General features: G+C 38.4%; 1 protein-coding gene across 1 annotated transcript; it reads left to right on the top strand.

Annotated features, from left to right (window-relative positions):
* Nucleotides 1-1,811: 1,811 nt before the first annotated feature.
* On the top strand, nt 1,812-20,144 carry LOC131786431 (SCO-spondin). The gene is made up of 21 exons (XM_066158856.1): nt 1,812-2,168; nt 2,477-2,636; nt 2,917-3,090; nt 3,342-3,515; nt 3,767-3,940; nt 4,192-4,365; nt 5,302-5,475; nt 5,561-5,734; nt 5,971-6,144; nt 7,052-7,225; nt 7,632-7,805; nt 8,763-8,936; nt 9,873-10,309; nt 15,816-16,241; nt 16,695-16,714; nt 17,789-17,841; nt 18,099-18,272; nt 18,554-18,676; nt 19,043-19,219; nt 19,780-19,806; nt 19,888-20,144. The coding sequence occupies exons 2-21, from the start codon at nt 2,540-2,542 to the stop codon at nt 20,142-20,144; spliced, it is 3,531 nt and encodes a 1,176-aa protein (XP_066014953.1). The 5' UTR covers nt 1,812-2,168; nt 2,477-2,539.
* The last annotated feature ends 327 nt before the right edge of the window (nt 20,145-20,471 follow it).

The raw sequence follows: 20,471 nt of genomic DNA, 5'->3' as shown, positions 1-20,471 counted from the left end.
GTTAGAGATGGGCCTAAAGTGAGGGAAACATTCATAGTCCAGAGTCCTTATTTAGCTTTGGTCTTATCATTGCTTCTTTAAAATGGTGTAGTACATTTCCCGTAGTTAGTGACAGGTTTACAATTCTTGTGATGACCGACAGCAGTACATTCAAGCATTTCCTTAATAAAATTGAAGGTAGAGGATCTAAGTCACATGTCTTAAGGCCAAAAGAAATTAATAAGTCACTAACTTCAGCAGTGCTCACAGTACGGAAATCTGGAAATTCCGATTTACAGCAGGGAGAATCAGGCAGTGGATTAATCACAGAATCAGATTCAGTTGACAAGGTAAAGCGTATCTTAGATATTTTCTCATGAAGTTCAAGTTGTTCATTAGATGATGATGTAGGATAACAGGGTTCTGATTCCTGTGTAGTAGCTGATCAGTAGTTTTGAAAAGAACTTTCTGATTTCCTTTGTTTTCCGTAATGATAGAGGAATAGTGATTAAACTTTGCGTTTTTTATCATGTCATTGGTCACACCACACTGCGTGATATATAGCTCCCAGTCAATAAAGAGCCCTGACTTACCCCATCGCCGCTCTAGCTTCCTTCGTTTCTTCTTCTCTACGTGAATAGAGTCTTTATACCAGGGTGCATGGGGTCTAAGAATAATTGTGCGCTTCTTAGTCGGTGCGTGTGTGTCTAAGAGACTGGTCAGCGTACTTTCAAAGTTCGCAACAAGTGGTGTAACTTCCATATCTCGATAATCAGATAGGAACGTCGAAGACATGATATCAGTCTGCAATAATTTAGTGTCTACTGATCTAAGCTTCCTGTAAGTGATATCTTTTCTCTCAAGTGGTGGCTTTTTGAGCTTCACTTGAGAATAAACTGCATAATGATCAAACAATATAGGGCTATATATCTGTTTGTTTTCTTTTTGCAGATCTGAATTTCATTAAAAATGCAACATCGATGGATTCTCACACCTATCGCATTGGGTGTATGTTTAGGTAAGAATGTCTGGCTTTTTTCATCCTTCCGTCCTTTATTCGATCTCCTACAGCGGTTTATGATTTTAAGTTTAGAGGATGACCATGAACATAATCTGTTTTTCTTTTTCAGGCGTGGTATCTGTAACAGCAGGTTCGTTAATTGTCTTATTTGATAATCTAGTTACCGATGAATAAGGTACAGTACTAATATTAATCTAAATTGGGAAAATATGGGAAAAAAACGCACGGCTCTCTCGACTTTGTTAGTGTGAGGGTCGCTAAATGTGCGCTTGCGATAATCTTAAGAAAATAGAATAGTCCCCATTGATGGTATGGGGACTACTACGCTTTTTGATTGATTCTCGTAAAAACTGACCAAAACTATAGTAATTAGAGCGGCCAATCAGAAGAAAGGAATATACCTTTAAGATACAATAAGAGCACAAATACACCAACTGAATTGCCTGAAGCGCGTGAAAACGCGAGCGACCAAGACGTAATTGGTTTCAGTTTTACATCTGATTGGTACAGGGAGTGGTGCGGTTTTATGGGACGATTGTATGGGCGAGGTAAAGCAAAAACAAAGCAATCCCGGACTGTTTGCTCTAAGAACTGTGATTTTGATTATGGGCATCCCAAAGTAAAACAGCCTAAGCGGTGCAAAATTGCTAATCTCAAGCCTTAAAAGCCTCAATATTTACTCGCTGATGAGTTTAAACACTGATTTCTATTCTTAAAATTAGATAACCAGTGCCACCAACAGAATATGGATGTAGCGATTTTTGGTGACATATCAAAGAGTATGAGGAAGCAACAACGAAAAAAGCTGGTGAACTTTATTGAAGAGTTACTTGACTCAACTCTCGTTTCTGCTGATGGAAATCATGTTGCTCTTGGCACGTTTGCAAAAACTGCTGATATTCATAACAAGCTTAACAATAAAGAATACCACGATGCAGGCAAATTGAAGAAGGCTGTAAAAGAAATCTTCATAGTTAGGCCAAAGAAATTTGGAACTCGTACAGATCTTGCTTTGGACCTGGCTTCCAGAGAAGTGTTTACAGAAGCTGGAGGGGACAGACCCAAAGCCAAGAACGTCTTAATTATCGTAACTGATGGAAAACCTTATATTCCAAAGAAAGACAAAAAAACTTTCATTCCTTTTGAAACATCAACGAAGGCGCTGGAGGTAAATAATGAGAATTTTATATCGGAAAGCAAATATCAATTTGTAGATGACATGACCTTTTTACTAAAGTTAATTATATAAATTCCGCGACTTTGTCCATTGTGAATTGATAATTAGTCTTCTTGGTCAAACGAGGTCCTGAAGTTAGTTAGCCTTCTAGTACATTTGATAGAGAGGTGAAGAATTAATTTTTTAAAAAAACATTTTAAGGTTATCTTGTACTCATTTTCACGATAAGACCTTACGTAACATATGTATCAAACTAACTAACTGCCCAACTAACTTTGAGCCTGTCTGTTTTGTGTTAGGCTAAAGATGTTTTCGTTGTCGTTGTTGGGGTTGGCAAAAATGTGGCAAAGCAAGAGAAGAAAATGGCAGAGATTGCTGGTGAAAAAGGCAGAGTTCTTTTGTTCCCGAGCTATATAAAACTAAGCGAAAATTTAGACGAAGTGTTAGAAGTTTACTGTGGTAAGTTCAACTTTTAACTTATCACGGTTAAGCTGAAAATAAGAGAGCATAATAAGTACATACGGTATTATTGGAACGGACTTATAAACATCGGTCTACATTCGGTTTACAAATTCCTTGTTATTAGGCTTTTCAACGATCATTTCGTAATCCTTGCATAACACCTTAGTTTATATGATAAAATGATTCTGTTGACTTTGATACTAAAACCAATTTACTGATTTCATGGTTACAACAAGTTGTGCAGACGAGTGAACATTTTTTCGTTTTGGTGGTTTAGTAATTGACGGCAAGTACACCGAATGGAAGGAGTCTGAGTGCAGTGTGACGTGTGGAGGAGGAGTAATGACATTTACAAGAACCTGTACCAATCCTCCGCCATCTAACGGTGGAAAGGACTGCAGTGAACTGGGACCGCCTGAAAAGACACTTGCATGCAACGAACAAGAATGCCGTAAGCTGATATAGCAATTTATGTCCTTACGCGATGGGTGTACTTTCTTTAATGTACATCATGATAAGATCCATCTTCGATCATTTGATAATTTGCATAACTTGTGGATTATTATTAAAAGTCCTTGTAAAACACCTTAGTTTATATGATAAAATGATTCTGTTGACTTTGGTTCTAAAACCAATTTACTGATTTCATGGTTACAACAAGTTGTGCAGACGAGCGAACATTTTTTCGTTTTGGTGGTTTAGCAATTGACGGCAAGTACACCGAATGGAAGGAGTCTGAGTGCAGTGTGACGTGTGGAGGAGGAGTAAGGACACTTACAAGAACCTGTACCAATCCTCCTCCGTCTAACGGTGGAAAGGACTGCAGTGAACTGGGACCGCCTGAAAAGACACTTGCATGCAACGAACAAGAATGCCGTAAGCTGATATAGCAATTTATGTCCTTACGCGATGGGTGTACTTTCTTTAATGTACATCATGATAAGATCCATCTTCGACCCTTTCATAACTTGCATAACTTGCGGATTATTATAAAAAGTCCTTGTATAACACCTTAGCTTTTATGATAAAATGATTCTGTTGAATTTGATTCTAAAACCAATTTACTGATTTCATGGTTACAACAAGTTGTGCAGACGAGTGAACATTTTTTCGTTTTGGTGGTTTAGCAATTGACGGCAAGTACACCGAATGGAAGGAGTCTGAGTGCAGTGTGACGTGTGGAGGAGGAGTAAGGACACTTACAAGAACCTGTACCAATCCTCCTCCGTCTAACGGTGGAAAGGACTGTGGTGAACTGGGACCGGCTGAAAAGACACTTGCATGCAACGAACAAGAATGCCGTAAGCTGATATAGCAATTTATGTCCTTACGCGATGGGTGTACTTTCTTTAATGTACATCATGATAAGATCCATCTTCGACCCTTTCATAATTTGCATAACTTGTGGATTGTTATTAAAAGTCCTTGTATAACACCTTAGTTTATATGATAAAATGATTCTGTTGACTTTGATTCTAAAACCAATTTATTGATTTCATGGTTACAACAAGTTGTGCAGACGAGTGAACATTTTTTCGTTTTGGTGGTTTAGCAATTGACGGCAAGTACACCGAATGGAAGGAGTCTGAGTGCAGTGTGACGTGTGGAGGAGGAGTAATGACATTTACAAGAACCTGTACCAATCCTCCGCCATCTAACGGTGGAAAGGACTGCAGTGAACTGGGACCGGCTGGAAAGACACTTGCATGCAACGAACAAGAATGCCGTAAGCTGATATAGCAATTTATGTCCTTACGCGATACGTGTACTTTCTTCAATATACATCATGATAAGATCCATCTTTGATCATTTCATAATTTGTATAACTTGCGGACTTGTTGGCTCTTAACTAAGAGGGTCCCCTATACTTTTTACGCGAATCATGATTAGGCGATTTTTATTTGTGAACCGTGGTTAGAGATGAAAAGATCTTTTCATGTCTGTTTGCACGCATCTTTTTTAATTTAAACGTTTCAAATTAATTTAAATTTCCGGCTATGATATTGTTATGAAAATTTACGTATTGTTCTAGAACGGCTCTGGTGAGCTTTTGACCCGGGATGGACTTAATACTCATCAATAAAATTCATAAAAAGAACCACTAATGGTTCTTGGACAAATAAGATAAAACATTACATTTTGTCGTGTAAGGTTGTTCTGCAAGAATAGAAAAAGTAAAGTATTAATTCAAAGTGAATATCTTGAATTTCGCGTGAACGTGACAGAGTTGTGGACATTACTTGTGATGCATGAAAAGGCCAAATATTATTACGTGACTGAGTTTCTCAAAGGGGTATAGGGGTGGAGGGTCCCCTGTAGGTTGGACGAAAAGGGTACACAAACTCCTCGGTTTGAGTTGCTGTTCCAGTCTCAATTTCTGACTCCTGATTCATTATTGAATCGCTTTCAAATTTAATATCTTTTACTTTCTGCCCTTGCACAATAATTTTCTAATTTATCGTCTGTTTCGAGCTCTTTATCGTTTGCGAGTTCTCTCTTTGCTCCAAAAACCCTATCTCTGGAGTCCAGTTTGGCCGCTGATCCCAAACTGGACAAGTGTTTTTCTTCAGAAAGACGTTTGTTGTGGCTAAGATGCAGGGATGGTGTCCAGCCGGGACCAGTTCTCTTTCAAATTAAAAAAAACATTTTTTTAATGGTTTAGCAATTGATGGCAAATACACCGAATGGAAGGAGTCAGAGTGCAGTGCGACATGTGGAGGAGGAGAAATAACTAAAACAAGAACTTGTACCAATCCTGCTCCACAACACGGTGGAAAGGACTGCAGTGGACTGGGACCAGCTGAAATGACACTTTCCTGCAACGAGCAAGAATGCCGTAAGCTGATATAGAAATTTATGTCTTTAAGCGACGATTATGCTTTCTTTAATGTACATTACTAAATGATGTTTTAATGGTTTAGCAATTGATGGCGGATACACCGAATGGGAGGAGTCTGAGTGCAGTGCGACATGTGGAGGAGGAGTAATAACTAAAACAAGAACTTGCACCAATCCTGCTCCACAACACGGTGGAAAGGACTGCAGTGAACTGGGACCAGCTGAAATGACACTTTCATGTAACGAACAACCTTGCCGTAAGTATTTGTAGTATGAAGTTATCTGGATGTTCATGCAATAACACTTTCATAATTTGCATAACTTGTGGACTTGTGAGCACTTAATTAAGGGAAAAGAGACCTTTTTTCTGTAACAGCAAGAAAAAGCTTTCCCATAATATAGGATAAGATTATTGTTGTTGTAATTGATTCTAAAAATAAGTTCCTAACAGGTTGTGCATAAGGGTGAAAAGTATTTCTTTTTTATGGTTTAGCAATTGATGGCAAATACACCGAATGGCAGGAGTCAGAATGCACTGTGACATGCGGAGGAGGAATAAAAACATTTACAAGAACCTGTACCAATCCTCCGCCGTCTAATGGTGGAAAGAACTGCAGTGAACTGGGGCCTTCTGAGAAAACGGAATCATGCAACATACAGGAATGCCGTGAGTATTTGTAGGAGTGATTGACTCTACATTTACTTTTCTTTTAATTGAGTATCACCGAGTGTTGTTCTAATCCTGGCTGTAATCCACTCTATAGCGATCTTTATCCACGCTTTATGTTGCTTTACACAGTTTTCGTGATTCATGAGTTAATTAGGGACTTATAATCATTTTTTATTTGTTTTTTCGTGATTGTATCCTTTACACTTATCTTATGCTCGTGATATCAAACGTGTACCGATAACACTTAAGCAACCGTTTTAAGAGAGAAGTGTGGTCCTGAAATCAGTCAAATCTATCCTAAGCTCTATGATGTTTACATAGAATTTTGGCACTGTCGCGTTGTGAGGATAACTAAGAGCAACCTCCCCTTGAAAACATTGTCTACAAATGTGCTTAAAACTTGACTACAGGCGCTGTCATCTTCAATCTCACCCTGCAAAGTGGCCACTTTTCTGTTACACATTTATGAGAAGCGAAAATATTCATTGAACTTCCAAGACTTTATTCTTCAATGATATCGAGAGTTAACATTTTTTTCGAGTTTCTTTTTCCGAACGACAATTAAAAGAAGAGGTTTGCGAAGAGCAAGATTCCGGTCTCAAGTCACGTGATTTAATGAAAGAAAGGTACAAATCGCGTGCAAAATCCTATTTTCAACAGGAGTTCGGAGTATAAATGATCACTCCCCCTCCTCTCTCTCACCGATCCCATAGCAATCCGAGAAAAATTGATGATGAGCTACACAAAAGGGATTCTTGAAGTAAGAAAATATTACATGGTTCTGCAGCGTCATTATATTTTGGCAGTATGTTTACCAAGCAGGATTTCAAGTCTTTAAGATGCAATAATTGCAATCTAGTATTTTTCTGTTACATCATGCGCTGTTTTAATTTTCATTGTTTAGCAATTGATGGCAAATACACTGAATGGAAGGAGTCTGAGTGCAGTGCGACATGTGGAGGAGGAGTAATAACTAAAACAAGAACTTGCACCAATCCTGCTCCACAACACGGTGGAAAGGACTGCAGTGAACTGGGACCAGCTGAAATAACACTTTCATGCAACGAAGAATCATGCGGTGAGCACAAACAATCATTTTGCAACCACATCCTAAAGCTCTTGAGAAGGCTAAGAGAAAGCGATAGCAAAGTACAACGAATAAAAGTGCTGAGATAAGATTTGCTGCTCTGGTTCTAGGCAATGCTTGGTACCTGAAAATTCATTTTCAAAACTTTTGAAGAGTTTTTGTCACGATTTAGCAATTGATGGCAACTACATTGAGTGGTTGTCGATTATTTCATAATTTGCATAACTTGTGGACTTGTGAGCTCTTAATTAAGGGAAAAGAGACCTTTTTTCTGTAACAGCAAGAAAAAGCTTTCCCAAAATAAAGGATAAGATTATTGTTGTTGTAATTGATTCTAAAACCAAGTTCATAGCAGGTTGTGCACAAGGGTGAAAAGTATTTCTTTTTTATGGTTTAGCAATTGATGGCAAATACACCGAATGGCAGGAGTCAGAATGCACTGTGACATGCGGAGGAGGAATAAAAACATTTACAAGAACCTGTACCAATCCTCCGCCGTCTAATGGTGGAAAGAACTGCAGTGAACTGGGGCCTTCTGAGAAAACGGAATCATGCAGCACACAGGAATGCCGTGAGTATTTGTCAGAACAATTGTCGGAGTAATTGTCTCTACATTTACTTTTCTTTTAATTGAGTATCACCGAGTGTTGTGCTAATCCTGGCTGTAATCCACTCTATAACGATCTTTAACCTCACTTTATGTTGCTTTAGACAGATTTCATGATTTATTTCTTAATTAGGGACTTAAATAATTTTTTTTGGTTTTTCATGATTGTATCCTTTACACTTATCTTATCTTATGCTCGTGATATCAAACGTGTACCGATATCACTTAGGCAAAACGTTTAATATAGAAGTGTGCGCCTGAAATCACTTGAATCTATCCAAAGCTCTAAAATGTTTGCATAGAATTTTGGCACTGTGGCATTATGAGGATAACTAAAAGCAACCTCACCTTGAAAATATTGTCCTCAAATGTGCTTAAAACTTGAATACGGGCGCTGTCATCTTCAATCTCGCCCTGCAAAGTGGCCACTTTCCTGTTACGTATTTATAAGAAACGAAAATATTCATAGAACTTCCAAGACTTAATTCTTCGATGAGATTGAGAATTAAAGCTTTTTTCGATTTTCCTTTATCCGAACGACAGTTTAAAGAAAAGCGCGCGAACAGCGAGATTCCGATCTCAAGTCACGTGATTTAATGAAAGGAAGATACAAATCGCGTGCAAAATTCTATTTTTAACAGGAGTTCGGAGAAAAAAAGACTCCTCCCCCCTCCTCTCTCTCTCTCTCCGATCTTATAGCAGTCCGATAAAAATTGATTATGAGCTACTCAAAAGGGATTCTTGAAGTAAGAAAAGATTTCATGGTTCTGCAGCGTAATTATATTTTGGAAGTATGTTTATCAAGCAAGGTTTCAAGTCTTTCAGACGCAATGACTGCAATCTACTATTTTTGTGTTACTTTCAGTGCGCTTTTTAAATTTCCCATCTTGAACATTAATTTTTTAATTTTTCATGGTTTAGCAATTGATGGCAAATACACTGAATGGAAGGAGTCTGAGTGCAGTGTGACATGTGGAGGAGGAGTAATGACTAAAACAAGAACATGTACCAATCCTGCTCCACAACACGGTGGAAAGGACTGCAGTGAACTGGGACCAGCTAAAATGACACTTTCATGTAACGAACAACCTTGCCGTAAGTATTTGTAGTATGAAGTTATCTGGATGTTTTGCAGCGATAGTTGTCATCAGTATTCCATTTTGTTGTGAAACTGAAGCAGTTAGAGCACTGAAGAAAATGATAAAACAAAGTGGGATACAGACCGTGTTCTATAATCATTTTCACAGGTAGATTGCGGAAGTGACGATCAGCACAAAATATGCGGTTGTAACTTTCAAATTGAATGCTCGTTGCACCAGTCCTGCCCCAGTTAAGGCATGCAAGTCCTAAATCTTGTCGCTTGTACCCTGAAAACTTCAAAGCTCATTTACAAAACGTAAAATTCATGCTTTAGGGAATGCTGTGAAAACGTAGTGGAATTGGAGTCGTGAAATTAACTGCTCAGTAATCTAGTTCCTTATCGCATTATTGCAAATATTTCTTGGTTGTCTTTCATCACTATAGAAGCCATAGCCCATTATTCTTAGTTACTCAGGAGGCATTGAATGAACCACGTTGTCCATTTCTTTCGAAATATGATGGGATGTTTGTCCGAGAGTACATTCATTAATATTGGTTATTTGCAAGAGGCTCAACTCGGAATTACAAAGAGACACTGAGGAGGTTTGGAACCGATAGCCTAAAGATTTCAATTTAGCAAGCTAAACTCTTGATCAAACGAATTCCTCATCACCTCTCACCTTTATTCAAACTTCAATGAGTGATAATATTTAGTTACGATAGAGAAGTAACATAGAAATATTGGAAAAGACCACCTGATAAGTATCTCAGTTCAAACAAGAAACAAAAATATATCGTTATCAAATAATAGGGAAATATCATTGTCTGTGCATTATAAGACTAGAAATAATGACTTGTAACGATGTTTTGATGTTGTTTCATGACTCAAATATCACTGCTGGCACTATTTTACATCTTTCTTCAAGTTATTTCCCTTTTTCATCTCCACAGCTCCTCCGTGCACAGCTGGACTTGACGTTGCTATCGTTCTCGACAAATCCCAGAGTGTTAAATTAGGTAATCTGGAAATGGTTATCACCTTCCTGGGTAAACTGGTTGGGAACTTCGACCCTGCTCCTGAAGCAGATCACTTCGGCCTTATTACCTTTAACAAAAAGGCACAACTGTCTTTCAAATTTGGCGACTCACAATATCACAATAAAGACGCCTTACTAAGAAAAATAGCCAACGAACCAATGGTCCTACAGTATCAAACTCGCACCGATATGGCTCTCCTTATGGCGAGGGACGAGATGTTTACTGAGGCAGGAGGAGACAGACCAGACAAACCAAATGTTATGATTGTACTCACAGATGGAAAGCCAACTAATCCAGACAAAGACTTTGACTTCAAGGCATTTTCTAAAGAGATATCGAAAGATTTCAAGGCGAGTATAAAATAGTTATGTCGAGGCTTGATTGATGAGAACATAGGGCTAAGACAAATAAAAATGTGAACCTAATGAGTTGAATTTTTCAATTCTTGTGAACTGAAAGCTAGGTCATTAACTTCAAAGTATTTGCTGAAGAAATAAATAAAAATTTCAAGGTGGGTGTGAAGTAGTTAAAAAAAAAAAAGTTTGATCAATGACAGTTGATGTTTCAACGAGTCATTTCACTAAGAACTAGAGCCCTAGTTGGGTCCCTTGTGTTATGTTCGTTGTCATTTGTTGAGATGAATTAGCATTGCATCCTGCTCACTTTATGATGCAGAATAAGTTCTAGCAGTAATGGACCCTTAAAACTAACTTAATCCTTCTCCAATCAAAAGTGACTCATGTGTCAGAGATTCTCTTCTTACAGGAAAAGAAAGTCAACATTGTAGCAGTGGGCATCGGTCCAGGAGTGGATGAAGACACTTTGCACGATATCGCTGGCGCAGGTCCTGTGGTTCAGGTGGAGGCGTTCGATAAGCTTGATGAAATGATGAAAACAATCAAGGGATCGGCTTGTTCGGGTAAGTTATAATTGCAAAAACCTCAATCGCTCTTACTTTTGAATCTACCTGGCCTTCTCAGAGAGAAAAATGGATCCCGTTTAAGTACTTTATGGTTATATTTACCATTATTGCTGTTAGTATTACTGCTATAAAAATTATTGTAATTGCTACTTTGTTAGCTTTATAAACTCTGATCTGCTTCCATTGATGCTTACCGAAAAAATTTTCTCACATGCGAGCGTCACAAAAAAACAACATTTCGTGCCATTTTCTAGGATAAAGAGGCTGGTTTTTAAAGTTGAATATTATTTTAGCAATGTAGTTCGTAGGTAGGTTTGTAGGAATTTAATGTAGTGTTTTTTAAAGTTTAAAAAATATATCAATATTTATAATTATTATCATAAAGTGATGCTCACCGAGAAACTTTTCTCACATACGAGTGTCACAAAATCAAGCTTTTGTGTTTATTTTGTAGAATAAAGAAGCTGGCTTTTCAAGACATGTCGTATCTTTGGACCAAAACAAATGGGGTAGACTATGAATGAAGCAACAACAATGTACGGAATTATTGTGTATGCATATCATACTGAAAATAAACTACCTTAAAGCGGGAACCTTTGTCTTTGCCCATTTCTTAAAGAAAGCCACTGGTGGAGAGAAATCGTCGTTTTATCATCCAAATTGATTTTTAGAAGTAAAAATTTGTCGGCATAAATGGAAATGAAGTAATTTGTATGGAAAAAAATGGAAACAGATATCAGTTATTTTGGATGTGGACTTTTTGAGCGTTGCCATGTTGAGTCTCCAAGTCTCCAAGGTTGCTGCAATCTCCGTATTATCCCCTGTGGACCACTGTGGACAAAATACTATTGTTCAATGATAGTAGCGGAAACTGAATGACGTCATGCAATCCAAAATGGCGCCTGCCGAGAAAGTCAGACATCGATATTGCTTTTATTTGTTTCCAGTTTCAAATATTTGGTTCCTGTATCCCATGTTTTCGCCCAAATTTTTGAAATGACATTTTCATCTATTTAATGCCAACTCATTCTACCAGTGGAGGTTTCCTTTTTGATCCTGTCTCTTACAATTTAAACTCAATGCTTCATCTTCTTGTCCACTTTCTCATCCACCTCCGCGCGCGTTATAAGGAATTCTTCTCGAGCTTGCGGTTGACATAGTTTTAACCATGACTATTTTTGCTTTGCAAGTTAACTAGAAATTGTATTGTTTTCGAATAAAAACTAACTGGTATGATCTCCCGCCCAAAGCGTGGGTAGGTTATTCTCTGCTTGCTGGCTTCACATTTATTAGCCCAAGTGAAGACCGTGTAATGCCGAAGCATGCGCCAGTGGTACGCTGTACCAAGCCCTGGCCTTCCAGTATGCGTAATGGATAGATTTGTGCCGCCCGCAATACAGTTTTTTGTGCATGCTTTAAAAGAGCAACTTGTACGCACAGACGGAGAGGCGTGCGATAGCGCAGCGCCGCGTGATCTTTTCCTCAAAACGCACCAATCACAACTTTTAAATCCTAGCCATTCACAGCTAAGCACGATGCTTCATAAGGTGACAACTATCCAGTTGATCTTCAAGGCATCGCTTGATAAAGACTAGCTGAAAGCTACAACAAGTTTGTCAATCGTCGTGATACGCTCTCAGTTTCAATAGCGCTCTTTTTTTACAGCGACACGACGAGATAGCATAATGTAGGTGATTAGGACTTTACAGGATTTCCTTGAAACTTTGCAGATGAGTTAACCTTGATCAGGTTCTCTTCTAGATACTTTATTTTGATAATTTTGTTTTATCAACTGAGTTGATAATAAGAATTGACCGCTGTAAAGAGTTACTAAAGCTGGCGTTTTGAGCAGAGCTGATGGAAGAATTGTGTATGGGTTTTGTTTGGTTTATATACAAAAAAATGGAGTCGCGCTATTGATGGGAACACGACAACGTGAAAAAGAGAGCCGATTTAAAGGACACTTGAAGGCCGCACACTGCCATATGTTGCTAAGAACGATTTGGGAAATTAAAGTGTTTAGCGATTGGTTTGAATTCCTTTCTACGCCACGAATGTGTTCTCGGAATCGGTCGCCTCGTCGTCTTCCTTTTTCGCCGATGTATAAATGTTTGCAACACGTTGTACAAGTTATGCAGTGGATGACGTTGGCTGTATTATGCCATTCTGAAACAATTGACTTTTGTTATCGCAACATTAAAAGAATCATGTTACGAATTTTAGCAAATAAAAAGTGCTTAGTTTTCCGTTACATATACCCAATTTAGTGTGTTTTTCAGTGGATCTGGTAGTCTAAAGTTGCTGACGAATTCATTACCTATATTTGTCGGAGCTAGGTTATGAGCTGGGAGCATGGTTACAAGCTTAAAACATGGCTTCGTTCAGCTAGTTAGAAGGCATGAAATTAAAAAACCGTACTCCAGTTTTTACCAAAAGGATTTATAAATAAAGTTCTCTTAAGTAAAATAATAAACATCATAAACAAAGTACTTTTACTGGAATGGCTTTTATTTATCCATCAGTGAGTATCATCAATATCATCTGCAGTAAAACTACAATAGCCCTGCACCATTATACCCCTCTTGATGGGCGTCATGTTCTGCGTATCAAACGTCTTCAGCCTGAAAAGTAAGTGAAAACAGCTCTGTTTAACTCACTTAAGGTAAGTTAGAACCGAAAGAAGCCACACAAGCAATTGTGTTTTATGCAGTAATTCCGGCTGAAAACAATGATATATGAATTCTATTCCAGACCTAATCGTTTACTTCTACTCAACGTACTCAGTCAGGCATAAGAATATGCTAAATTCTATGTATTGCATCACGTCAAAATACTCACGACATACAAATGTTATGAAAAATAGCCTGTGCTAGGCGTTAAGTGATTCAAACGGAGCGAAATGATAAACGGTACGATAGAAGCGGCAGGGTCAAAAAAGGGAGGGAGGTCTGGGCCGGTTCAGGTGACCCGGAACGGTTCGGGTAACCCGGAAATGAGAGAAAAAATTTACTTTATCCAGTACTAAGCCCGCGAGAGAAGCGGCAGAGTTAAAAAGGGAGGGATTTCTGGGTCGGTTCGGGCAACCCCTGAAATGAAAGAAAAAATTTAGTTTATCCAGTACTAAGCCCGCGATAGAAGCAGCGAATTGAACAAGGGAAAATGGTTTGAGTCGGGTCACGCGAACCGACACAAACCTCTCCCGGAAATGGAAGAATGATATATATTTTATCCAGTATTGAGCCAGTCGTTTATAAACCTATTTAACGTATTTAAGCCACAACGTATAGGATTTACTCTTTTAATTATGATTTTTGAAAAAAATGAAAAACACAAATATCTACTACATCATGCCAAACAGTTTGAAAAGCGTGCGAAGGAAAATTTTGATCATAATAACCTCTCAAAGATTTATTTGCTGTATAATATCGAAACCACTACACTAGCTCAGAAAGGTAGTTTTTACTGAACTTTCAAATAAAAACTAAGGTTCCCAGTGAATAGACGCATATAGCATACTTTAACCACGATTGTGTCAATTCATGATAAGAAAGCTTAGTTACAAAAGTCAAGTAAACGGCCAATGCTCCACTCCCTGAGTCCAAAAGGCTTTGGAGGACTAATTACAAATTGGTTCAATCTTGCAGCGTAGTCCGTGTTTCACTTGATCCTTTTTCTGGACAAAGGAATAGACGCAACAAAGTACACCCGCCTGGACAATGCCCGTGACAAAGGACTCGTTATTTCTTGAAGTCTGGAGTTGATCTAATTTTAGCATAGACTGAGTTTAATGCTTAGTGTTTCTTTAGGATATAAACGACAGAAAGAACACTATAGTCCTACAAACTCAACTACGTTATTATATAACGTGTAATATTCTTAATAAGGAGCAACTCCTGGGGGCAGTTCAGTAATTATCCTTAACAAACTTTTGTTGTCTCCAATTTTCCTCGAAATGAACAATCTTCCGCAGCAGCTCTCTCGGTACAGCTTTCCGAACAGTCGGTCACTCCCGACAACAACAAGTACGACTACTTCACGACTGAGTCCTTATTTACATTAAAAAAGAATTCCAGAACATTGCGGAGGCTTGCAACATAACTATTTTGGCAGTCTTATATCATAACTACGTGACGTTTCATGGCAAACATGTCAGCACGACTAGGTATTACAGAAACTTCTAGAGACTCTTTTTTACAGTCACTGTCCAGTCACTATCCATAGCATTAGGGGGATTTTACACAAAGGATTTTTAAATTTAAATGTTCTTGTGTTTTAACTTTGAGTACAGATTTAAGCATTTCACTCTCACAATATTAGTGTTAATCATTGCTATTAAACCTTTTCTACTCTCCATCTATCAAGTCTTAAGAGAAAGTTTCACCACTAACAGGAGAATTAAAACTAAAATAATATGGTATTGATCGCAAATTGGGCGATAAACTGAACCGAACTGTCAAGATATAAAAGCGAGTAGAGAATTTCTTATTACATTCTACAAAGACATTCATTTTCCGACCTCGTTACATACTGGTAGGGTGGCGCCAATCGATGCGATCCAGAATGAAAGCACTTAATGAGTATTCAAAGAGATAACTGTACAGGATGAAATTGGCCATGAACTGGAATGTAATTTTCAATAAACGTTCAAAATCATTCAAAAAACCTTAAAATCAACGGGTCAAAATAACACACGTGAAAATTAAGTATGGTTTTGCATTTTTTTTTCCCCACTTAGTTTAGAAAGGTTATAGACAGCTTATTTAACGTACTTAGTTGTTTTCAGGCCAGTTGCAGTTGCGACAAGTTTGCCTTGTTTGCCTAAGAGCGAGGAATTGTCAACATTTATTTATCCATCACAATCTTGCATTCGTTGCAGGAGTCAAAACACCAATTTCTGTCATTTTTACCCATAAATAGATGAATGTCTTGACCAGATAATGGACATCGCCGTTGTTGGTGACATATCGAAGAGCATGGAGAAAAGCCACCGTAATAAGTTGGTCGATCTGGTTAAGTCGTTGGTGGACCAGAAGGGCGTCTCTGTCGAAGGAAATCATTTTGCAATTGCCACTTTTGGATCGTACGCCTCAATTAAGACATACTTTAAAGAAAGCAGATACTACAATGCCAAAAGCTTAAAGCAAAAAGTTAACAAGGAATTCAAAGTTGTTCCCGGTAAAAAAGGTACGCGCACTGATCTTGTCCTGAGAGTAGCCCTTAACAGACTGTTCACCCCAGAAGGAGGGGATAGGCCTGATGCTCAGAACCTCATGCTCATCTTCACTGACGGAAAGCCATGGATTGGCAAATGGGATGACAGAAAGACGGTTCCTTTTTGGGAAACCACGAAAGCTTTGGAGGTAACACAGCTAAACCTTTTTTCAACTTTGGTACGGTAAATCTGTAAGACACCGACTTTGGATTTAGAGACAGAGACAGCTTCGATTATTTGGTTAAATTTTCACCTAGCTAAATTACCCTTTTTCTCCCTTGGATTGAATCGTGCAAAGGCAGTACACAGGTGAAGCCTTCAAACGAACAATTTCAGTGAGATGTTTCATTTAGATAAGTGTTAATGCTCCGATAATAAATGGTATCCCCGGATGGCCGAGGATTGTTACCCACTACCTTGCCAATTTCAGCATGAAAAATAATTTAGATAAATTTTCCACGGGCGCATGTTGAATAAGAGATGAGGCCCGTAGGTTCGAGTTGGCTGAAATTATCTCACATTCAATGAGCGCGAGTGGAATCATTGTCTCATTTAAAACGCCCCAAAACATAAATAAATCATCCCAACTTGTTTTTTTAAGGACTACCGAAATGTGATAAGGTACAAAAACACTTCCGATTAAACTCGTCTTCATATGCGTGCATGGCAAAATGGCTCATGACCCATGACGGCTAAGCCAATGAAAACTCTTGAATTGCATAATCCAATGATCCGAGCTTCGATGGCCCTGTATGTTGCCCACTCCCTTGTTATATTCACTCTTCTCGAGGTGATTTTAAAATTGCCAAAACGTACCTTCTAAGTAGCCTTTGGGCGTTTTTTTTTCAGGCCGTTATACTTCAAGACGGAACAAATAAATGAAATGAGCAAAAATCAAAATGAGCAACAGTTCACTCAGAAGTTTATCTGTTTAATAACAACATTGTCACAGCGTGTTCTGATTCACTTAATGAGCGTGATAGGGAATACTCTGTCCCTCACAATGAATAACAAATGCATTACACAGCCCGCTTTATCGAGCTTTATTTACGGATAAGCTGAGCGTTTTACCGGGTGGCTGTCAACGACTCTAACGTTTATAAAATAGTTTTAGGGCACGTCTAACAAATTCATAACGATATTACCCACTTTGAGGTAAGTTACTGAGCGCGATTCCCCATGAATGATCACAACTTTCTCCACAAACGATAAAAAAATAATTTCCAATTTACTAGTAGGGGAAATAACTCCCGTGCGATGGCTCGTGCTATCGAATGACAACCTTCTTTGGGCAGCTGAAAACAAAAATGGGTTTCAATCATTTTCGTTCCTTTTTGTTGGCACTGAAAATACCACGAAAAGCAGAATCTCTATGACTATTGATTACGAATTTTCCAGTCTGACCATGTGAAATTCAAAGAAGGAAGGTTACGTGGCAAAAATACTTTGAGAGCAGAGGAGCCGTTAAAATGTGCCAACTCCAACCCTTAAGACGAAGGAGCTCTTCAAATTTTCGTTTTCCTGGGGATGCCTGCCTGGTTGTGAAAGCACAAAAAACCCTTGCGTTTCCAATGAAAACTAATTCAAGCACACTGAGATTAAAAACCATCAGGTTCAATTACTTTAAAATAGATTTTATGATTTATTGATTTCAATTGATGAATTAAAATGGATTTTTAACCTCTTCCTATTCAGAAAAAAAAACGTTAAAATAGTTGTAATCGGAGTTGACAAAGAGCTGTACAAAAGTAAGGAAGATATTAAAAAGGTAGCCGGCAAGAAGGGAACAGTTCTGGTTTACGGAAATTTCGACGCACTAATCAATAGTGTCGACGATCTTCTATAAGCTACATGCGGTAAGCTCCTTTTTCTTCCTCCTTATGTGCTAGTTCAAAAGTATTTTGATATATGCTTAGTAAAAATCCACACGTAAGTATTGCAAATTTGTTCCGAGACTACTGGATTTGTTTATTCATCTGATACGGCTAATATATCTCCCTCAAAGCTGTTAATGGAGGATACACTGATTGGTCTGAGTCTGAGTGCAGTGTGACGTGTGGAGGAGGAGTTAAGACACTTACAAGAACCTGTTCCAATTCCCCGCCATCTAATGGCGGAAAGGACTGCAGTGAACTTGGACCAGCTGAAACGATAGCACCATGTAACGAACAAAAATGCCGTAAGTATTTTTAAAACCATTTTTTGAGAAAAATTAGTTATTGCAACGCCTGGAGGTGTGATTTTAAGACTAGTATTACCTGCTTTTCTTCATCTTCCGAGAGAATTAGTAATTGGAATTCTAAGACTAGCATAGGTTGACGTTCTAGAAATATCCACTGTAAGTTGAGATTAAAAAAAGTTATTAAGAGCGTGGAGATTTTCTACGCTTTTTATCAAGAGGAATGCTTATATGGACCCCGAGAAACAATTTCAAATAAGGATCATTTTTCTCCCTCTAAGCTGTCGACGGTGGATACACTGATTGGTCTGAGTCGAAGTGCAGCGTGACGTGTGGAGGAGGAGTGAAGACACTTACAAGAACCTGCACCAATCCCCCAGCATCTAACGGTGGAAAGGACTACGGTGAGCTTGGACCAGCCGAAAAGACAGCTCCGTGTAACGAACAAAAGTGCCTAAAGTCTTTTTAAAACCATTTTCTGCTGTTCCTATCCTTTTGAGAGAATGAGTCAACACAAAGCCCGAAACAGTAATTTTATGACTAGCATAAGTTGAACTTGAAGAAATATCCATTGTATATGGAGATAAAATCAAATTATTGAGAATGTGGAGATTTCTCAGCTCTTGTCTGACGTTCTAGAAATATCCGCTGTAAGTTGAGATTTAAAAAAGTTATTAAGAGCGTGGAGATTTTCTACGCTTTTTATCAAGAGGAATGCCTAAGGACCAGCGAGAAACAAATTCAAATAAGGATCATTTACTCTTTCAAAGTTGTTGACGGAGGATACACTGAGTGGTCTGAGTCGAAGTACAGCGTGACGTGTGGAGGAGGAGTGAAAACACTAACAAGAACCTGCACCAATCCCCCTCCCTCTAGCGATGGAAGGACTGCAGTGAACTTGGACCAGCTGAAAAGACATCTCCATGTAACGAACAAAAATGCCGTAAGTATCTTTGTAACTGCTTTTTGTCGGTCGTCACCAGTTATTCTAGAGATTAAGAATACCATCGGAAACAGCTAATGTTTTGTCTAGCCTTCCCTTACGACGTATATTGCACTCCTCTATGGAATTACCTAAATTGTAGATTCGTCTGCGAAGCTCCTACGCCACTTTTTTTTTCCTCAATCAATAGTGTGGAAGCCTTTTAATAGCTACATGCAGTAAGTTCCATTGGTCTCCATCATCTACGAGGTGTCTAAAGTTTTGATCGATGTTTAATAAAAAATCCACACGAAGGCAATAATTCCGATAATGTTAAATTTGTTTATTCATTCGATTCGGATCATTTTTCTTCATTAAAGCTGTGGACGGGGGATACACCGATTGGTCTGAGTCGAAGTGCAGTGTGAAGTGTGGAGGAGGAGTGAAGACCTGCACCAATTCCCCGGCATCTAACGGTGGAAAGGACTGCACTATGCTTGGGCCAGCAGAAAGATAGTTCCGTGTAACGAACAAAAATTATGTAAGTTTTTTTTAGTAACAATTTTCTGTTCTTCCTTATTTTAGAAGATCTAGTCATCATGCAGGCTGAAGGTAGGATTCGTGTGTTACAGAGTTCTGAAAACTGACCATTCTCGTTTAGTAAAGGTTGATCTTTCTTTTCCCACTATACAGCTGTTGACGGGGGGTACACAGATTGGTCTGAGTCAAAGTGCAGTGTGACGTGTGGAGGAGGAGTGAAGACACTTACGAGAACTTGCACCAATACTCCCCCATCTAACGGTGGAAAGGACTGCAGTGAACTTGGACCAGCTGAAAAGACAGTTCCATGTAGCGAAAAAAAGAGCTGCTTACAATTAAGCTGCAAGAGTTCCATGTGGGTACTGGTTAGGATAACCATGGGATTACTAGAAACGATGCATCAGTTTTAAAATGAAAATCTGGGGTAAAAACATTTCTTGAAAATGAGTTTGAGACACTATTAGCATAAAATCATCAGCTCACACAATGAGGAAACATTTTTAAAATACACTTTGTTTAATGAAAGTCGATATAAAACTGACTCATAAATACTTCTATTATTACAACCCTGACTAAACTTTGTAAAGAACAATTAAGCTTGATTGCTTTTACCAAGTGGTGAATATTAACGAAGAATAAAACAAACCAGGATTTACCTGGAAGTACTGCACCATAAAAAACAGGTATATTTGCAATAAATTCTTGCTCGTCTTCAGTAGCATTCCCCTCCTCTCCAG

The sequence above is a fragment of the Pocillopora verrucosa genome, chromosome 12, assembly GCF_036669915.1.
Source record: "Pocillopora verrucosa isolate sample1 chromosome 12, ASM3666991v2, whole genome shotgun sequence".
In the NCBI taxonomy this organism is placed as follows: domain Eukaryota; kingdom Metazoa; phylum Cnidaria; class Anthozoa; order Scleractinia; family Pocilloporidae; genus Pocillopora; species Pocillopora verrucosa.
Note: the sequence above shows the minus strand (reverse complement) of the source record. Positions and strands in the feature narration are given on the sequence as shown.